This window comes from Drosophila tropicalis, unplaced genomic scaffold (assembly GCF_018151085.1).
Source record: "Drosophila tropicalis isolate 14030-0801.00 unplaced genomic scaffold, ASM1815108v1 contig_393, whole genome shotgun sequence".
In the NCBI taxonomy this organism is placed as follows: domain Eukaryota; kingdom Metazoa; phylum Arthropoda; class Insecta; order Diptera; family Drosophilidae; genus Drosophila; species Drosophila tropicalis.
Genome location: NW_027172855.1, coordinates 3,221,045 through 3,228,475, shown reverse-complemented (window position 1 = coordinate 3,228,475; position 7,431 = coordinate 3,221,045). Strand labels below are relative to the sequence as shown.

The 7,431-nt window shown below is 38.0% G+C and overlaps 1 protein-coding gene across 1 annotated transcript; it reads left to right on the top strand.

Moving 5' to 3' along the window:
• The first annotated feature begins 2,393 nt into the window (after nt 1–2,393).
• LOC137572844 (probable RNA helicase armi) lies at nt 2,394–6,253 on the top strand. Its single transcript, XM_068284689.1, has 3 exons — nt 2,394–2,466; nt 2,536–2,820; nt 3,052–6,253. The coding sequence occupies exons 2-3, from the start codon at nt 2,593–2,595 to the stop codon at nt 6,175–6,177; spliced, it is 3,354 nt and encodes a 1,117-aa protein (XP_068140790.1). The 5' UTR covers nt 2,394–2,466; nt 2,536–2,592; the 3' UTR covers nt 6,178–6,253.
• The last annotated feature ends 1,178 nt before the right edge of the window (nt 6,254–7,431 follow it).

The window sequence follows — 7,431 nt, the reverse complement described above, 5'->3', positions numbered from 1 at the left end:
ATAAGCCCACAGTTTACGAGACTAGAGAAGCGTCTCGTGTAAGTGTAACAAAAAGTGGGCAAACGTTTTACTTCTGCTGCTGGTATTTTCTTTTTTTCCCTCTCTCTGTTTTTGTTGTTTTTTTGCCGCCTCGTTTTTGCAAGCGACGAGGAAATACTTTGCTAAATTGCCTGGCCAAACCAATAGAAGGACTACCAATGAATGACTCTCTTAGTGTGTGTGTGTGTGTGTGCACCACCCAAATGGCAGTGGTTTGGTGGGGTATACTCAACTTTTACAAATCGTTAGCATTTCGCACGTTTATTGAGTTGTTTTTGTATGTAAATTGGTTGCATAACTTTACCAAGTTGTTAGTGCGGAAAGTGTCGAGTGGCCGGAATGGAAATGGAAATGGATAATAAACCCTTTTTTCTGCCATACTACACACTGGATTACGAGTATTGTCTGTAGATTTTCCAGATACCCCCACACACACAAACACACACACATATGACTGAGGTCACAGTGTCTGTGTGTGTGTGTAAACTTTGATTCCTTTTCGAGTGCTCTAACGCATTCTAAAAAGTTAAAGCTATTTGCGTACATATTGGATGTGTGTGTCTGTTTGTATGGGCAAAGGAATTGAACGAGATGGGTATAGGATGTAGCTAGGATTTCCAAGTGGGAGTTGAACTAAAAGTCTGTCTGCGGTTTGGTCTGGTTTTGGTATCGCTTCGATTGGTCGGGGTGTGAGGGGGTTTCTTTTTGGTGTGGCAGCGTTTTGCCCTGCATATTTGTCGTTTGCGGTTTTGAGCTGCAAATATTATAGCAAATTGAACTGTAAATAGTTTTTATTGCCCTTTTAGCCACAAGCCATGGGAATACATACATACATACACACATGTACATACATATGCAAAGTTGAAGTAAATGTGCATAACTCTGTTTTTGTTTCACTTTTTGGAATGGCTTAAACCATTCCATTGCCCTGGCTGTTGTCTGAGTGGCAATGTGCAAAACCACAAAATGAAGTTGTTGAAAATGCACAAAGATTAACTCTGAGGAATGTCATTTTGGGGTTTCCATAAAATCAATTTTAGTGGCCGCCTTATGGGGTAATGAAACGATGTCAATATGGCAATACGGATGCAATGGGAATGGCTATGCTTAATGAATGTTATCTACATGGAAAGAATTGGGGACGGGTCAATAATGGTAAAAAATTTTTAAAAATAAAATTTTAACTTTCATATAGTCGTTCAATTTCGTCATTATTCAAATAAAAGTGGGGATAGTATGGCAACGCTGGAAGCAGCTGATCAACGAGGTGGCAAGGAAAGCACAGAAGACGGTATGGCAAGGGAGAGTCTAAAAGAAGAACGATGACCGAAGCGCCCACAAATAACGAAACGATGTTAACGATTATTTTAACTTTGTAATTAAAAACTAAATATTTATTTAGTAAAATTCAAAAATCCAAAAGTTTTTTCTAATAAAAATAAGAAAATAAGGTAAATGTTTACTATTACTACTCGAGATTTCAGTGTTGAAAAGTGGAAAAATCGGGTAAAGCTAGATTTCAGTGTTGTCAAACGCTATTTTTTATTTGGCGCGCTGTTTGACTGCCCTGGTAGCCAAATATTTTAATCTAATTTCTAAAGTCGAGGAATATTTGGCTGCTCTGGCAGCCGAATATTGTATTCTAAACTATATTTGTTCTATAAAATCAAGAAATATTGTAAACTCAACAATATTTTCGTTTGTTGAAAATAGTACGAACAAAAGATTCAAAAAGCCCGCGTAATAGAGTATTCGAAATTTGGCATCTGGCAACACTGTCTCAAAATCTGACAGCTTTTTTAGCCGGAAAAAGCTACTTTTAGCTATAGTCCCGCTAAAAATATTAATTTTATTTTGTTAATTACTCAAAAACTACGAAATAAATCGACAAGGCGCACCCGAGGTTGTGCTCGTGCAATTTTTCTCTTTCGTTTGATACCAAAATTATGTAGTTTAAGCGCGTTTTGGACCCGAGTAGTAATAGTAAACATTTACCGAAAATAAGTATTAAAAATCAAAACATATCTTTTTGCATATACTTTGTCTCTATTTCTGAGCAAATAGAATACATTTTTGGTGGAAAATTCTAATATATCTCATAATTTTAAATATGTCTTTTACGTTTCCTTATTTCCTTTTACTCTAATTGCGCTGTTTTATTTCTTGGCGATAGTTAATCGATAGTTATTTTTTTATTGTTTTTTGTGCATTAGGAGACCCTGTCCACATCGCCTATCGATTATTGAGCTGTCAACAATGTCAAGTCAACTATTGTTCGACAATTTCAGTTTTTCCTTTTTCGTTCGGAGAGTGCCTCTAGTTGGACGTAATCTAAAAGATTCTGTATAATTTTCCTTTTTTTCTTTTTTGAAATACAAGTGTGTTAGCTTTAACTAAAAGCGAAAATAGAAAATCGCTACAATAGAGGTAAATACTTTTCTTTTTCATTTTTCAATATAAGCAAAGTAGCGAAATTTTCCACTTATTATTGGCCAGGCAGTAACCAAACGACGGGTTGAAACTTCATATTTGGTCTCAAATCACGCTTTTTAGATGATATCCCTTTTTCGTTATCTTACTCAAGGGATTAATCAGAGGGAGTTCTTGGCAGAAGAAATCCCTGATGATGTGCCCAACAATGAGGAGGAAGAAGCTTCTAGTAAAGAACATCTAGACGAGTCCGCCGAAAGCAACTCTGTCAAAAGTTTACATGATAATGAATTGGAGCTCGTTCCTGACACTGGGTTTAGGGTTTCCACTGACGTTAATGAAATGGAACAGGTAAGTTCATACATATTTTTACCACAGAAGTTCACCAAGTATTTCGTATCCTATTGTAAGGACAATCATTCGATCGATCATTCACTTAAAAATGGAATGAAATCAACACAAAAATATAGTTCGTCCTACAGAAAAATTTATTTGTTGACATTTCTTTGCCATAAATTATATCTGAACCAATTTGGGTAGATTTTGAACGAATAAATAATTTACCTATTTATACTTTTGCAGGTTAAAAATGCTATAGAAGCATTCAAATGCGAAAGGGCCATTCGTCTTAAGACATTTCCGCGTTGTATACTCGGTTTGGTTACACAGCAACAAGAGAAAACTATTCAAGTCGATAACGAAACTGATTCTTTTAGCATTGATCTGGACAAAATTGAATGTACGTTTTCGCCAAGAATCAATGACTATGTCTTAATGGAATGCAATGTGGAGTTACGTGACAACAATGGGAACGATCAGCATGAAGAGCTGCAGGTGGTAAAGGTAACACCATCTAATATTCAGCCAAAATTGAGACGCAAAGTGACACGTGTCTACCAAGACTGGGTTGCCCTTTCGGATTCCAGTTATGTTCTTAGAGAGGATATTCCGTTAACTTTGCATTTGGATGATAATGTCTTAGTCGATTTGATTGAATGTAAATATTTAAACTTCACCAATCGTGCCATCAATTTGCAAATATTGGAAAAGACTTTTGCTACTTCCAAAAAAGAGCGCACACAAAATGGTAATTGCCTTCATGGAGATCTTCCTATTGTCTTTGAAGGAGATCGTGCCTTTTTCACACAAATTTGGCAAAAATTTACAGTGGAAGTGAAAGTTACAAATAATTTGAATCGCAAGGCTGAGTTGCTTTCAGTTAAAGTGCTCGAACAGAGCGATTCTCAGTTTACATTGATCTATCCTAAAAACCCAGTTGATATCGAGGCTAACAAATCAATCGCATTGATCTTTGAAGTAAATACCCAAACATATGGTGAATTCAGGGAACGTTTCCAAGCGACCTTTGATAAATTCAAAGTGACACGAAGTTTTACCATTGTTGTAGCTCGAACTGCGGAGGAGGCCAGCGATGCCAAGTCCCTACTGGTGGCAGCTGACTATCACTTTGTGCCCGGCAAGTCAGCGAATCAACGCAATCGATTGTATGCCAATAAGGTGTGGGCCAATGAATTTAATGTGATCCCCGGCGAGTATTTACGGCCGAGAATACGATTCGTATCGGTTCGTTTAGAACAATTTGAAGTACCAAGGAAACTATCCCAAATGTACTTCACCTTGGAGCCGCGTAATCATATGAGGGCAACTGTTGAAAGAGAATATCCGCAGCTCCATGAACCGCTAACAATCGATAACTATAAAGAGAAATTCAGTCTGTTTCTATATTTCGATGAAATAACGACTTTCTATTCATTCCGAAACTTTGACATCGAACGAGGACGTTTTCAGCGTGACGGGGACTTTTTATCCTTGCGTGTTGAAAAACTAGGTGAACGTCGTCCATCTCTTGTTGTGGGCGATTCAGTCCATGCCGTTGCCATTCGGAAGATTGACAAGTTGTCGGAAATGAAATTCGAAGGTGTTATCCATAAAGTTATGTTCGATCGTGTACTACTTAAGTTTCATTCAAACTTCCAAGCCAACTATGCTAACGAAGAGTATCGTTTGGAATTCTTTTTCTCACGCTACGCGCTAAGAAAACAGCATTTTGCCATCGGTCAAATTATTGATAAAATGGGTGAAAGTTTTCTATTTCCCAGGAAATTGAAGAAACGGAAATATCCTCAGTTAGACATAAAGATGAATGAGAATAACGAAATGATCTTGTTTGATACCAAAATCAATTGGTACAATCCTTTGTTGAATGAAATCCAAAAACGAGCCGTTTTCAATATCTTACGAGGAGAATCGGATAATATGCCTTACGTAATATTTGGACCACCGGGCACAGGAAAAACTGTTACCATGATTGAGACAATATTGCAAATTCTAAATTGCTTGCCTCAAGCTCGCCTCTTGGTGGCCACTCCATCCAACATGGCTGCGGATTTGATTCTGCAACGAATTCTCGATAGCAATGCTGTGCCAGAGAATCAAATTTTACGTATGGTGTCTCAAAATCAAATTGAAAAGGACTTGATACCAAAGAAATTGATAAGTTATTGCGGCACTTTGGACCTAAGCTCAGCGGGAACTTGCGAAGACCCCATGTTAGTGACAGCATCTGGAATGAAGCTGCGATGCAAAAAGGATTTTATTGGTCGTCAACGAGTTACGGTCAGCACTTGCACCACCATGGGCAGCCTCTTGCAGTTGCAGTTTCCAAAGGGTCACTTCAGCCACGTGTTGATCGATGAGGCTGGTCAGTGTACTGAACCCGAAACCATTACCCCAATAGCCCTTGTATCGCGTAAACGGTCTCAGGTCATCCTATCAGGCGACCCATATCAACTGCAACCGGTAATTGTGAATAGTTTTGCCTCCATTAATGGATACGGTAAGTCATTTTTGGAGCGTGTCCTGGAATTCGAGCCGTATACCAAGGATTTGAATCAGTTTCCCACCACCTCCGGTTATAATCCATGTGTGGTGACCAAACTTCTACACGGTTATCGTTCGCTTCCCTCCATCATGTCTTTTTATAGTAAAATATTTTACGATAACGAGCTAATTTCGGAAGTATCCGCAACGGATTCGCCGCAAGAAAAAGTTTTGGCAAAGGTGCAGGGAATCTTTCATTCAGATTCCCCAATGCCTCACTCCCATGGTGTTGTCTTTATTGGCGTCATGGGTGAGAATATGCAAGATGAGGATTCACCATCGTGGTATAATATGATCGAAGCTTCGGAAGTCTTCATGATGACCCTTGAGCTCTACCGCCGCAGTATTAAATCCGATCAAATAGGTATAATTACGCCATACATAAAACAAGTGCTCACAATTCGAAGTCTTTTCTTGGACAATGGAATCGATATGCCGAAAGTTGGATCCGTTGAAGAATTTCAAGGACAAGAGAACGATATTATTCTGGTTTCTACTGTTCGTTCAGCAACCTCAATGCTTAAGTTTGACGCCCGTCTTGGCCTGGGATTTGTGCGTTGCAATAAACGCATGAATGTGGCCATATCACGGGCCCGTTCACTCTTGGTCGTTTTTGGCAATCCCTTTTTGCTGTCAGTGGACGATAACTGGCGTCAATTGTTACAATATTGCTCACAAAATAATAGTTACCTTGGCTGCGCCGTTCCCGATTCAGTTTTCAATCCTAAGGAATCATCACCTAATGAAGAAGATGCCAGAACTTCGGCTAGCAATGACTCTTTCGAATCTTTGGACTTTGTTGGATAGTCTTTAAATGTCTGATTTCTTTGTATTCTTAAATACTCTAATAAAATATCATAACTTTCATTGTTTTTGACACCTACTAAGAGCTGAGAATGGAAATGAAATGAACGTCTGTCAGACATCGCCTCCACAATTTATATGATAAATGGTTGGCAAATTAATTCAAAAAAAAAAATAAAATCTATGGTAGGCAACGACGACATGAAACTAATAATTTCTGTGCCATAATTTGCATAGATATATCATTATTATTATTTTCTTTGCTTGTTTCTCTCTCTCTCTCTTCTCTCACTCTGTGTCTCGGTCTCGGTCTCTGTTGATTTTCGTACACGTTACGACTCTGGCATTTTCATCAATCAATTGGCATGGAGGGAACATGGACATGACATGAAAAATATGTTTGCCAGCCGATGGAAAAATTATAATTTATAAAAATTTCAATGTGTTGGGGGCACTGCAACAACAATAACAACAACATCAACAACAACAGCTTGGCACTCTAGACATCAATCAAAATAACTCATTGGACATTTTGCCAAAACAGTCTAGCGAGAGTATTCCTTTGTCCAGCTTTATAAATGATGACGATAATAATGATGTTGTTTTTGTCTCCTTCTGCAGTTTTTTTGAGAAATGTTAAGAAAAATTTCTAGAACAATTTATAATAACAAAACGGTTCACAGCGGAAATGGCGGAAAAAGTTTATTAGATTTGTTCCAGGACAGGAAGTGAAGGTCTTTCAACTTCAATTTGTATGCTTTTCAAATGAGATTAATGACCAAGAGAGAGAGAGAGAGAGAGGAGGGGGAAAGTTGCATTCTATATTAAATGACTGCTAATTAATGATGAAACGGTTCTTGACTGTGACTTGACACGCCTCTCCTTCTCTCCCCTTCTCTTGGACAGCTGTTGCCCACATAATGTACGATTTGACACACACACACACACTATTTGTATCTGTATCTGAGTGTGTCTAGATGATTAACGAGCTTATCATATACTTTGGCACTTTCCTCAAAATGTATTTTATGTGTAGGCAAGTAACGAAAAAAAAAAAAAAAAATTTCATCACCATTTTGCCAAAACCAAAAAAAAAAAGCGAGAAAAAATCTCATTATTCTTCATTGTGTTGGATTGATGTCGTGTGGCAGCCAAAGATTTATTATGATCTCAACAAAAAGTGGATGAAGCAACTTTCAGTTGATGCTGAAACTGACTAAATTGATGAAATGATATGGTAGGCAAAGAAGACGACAC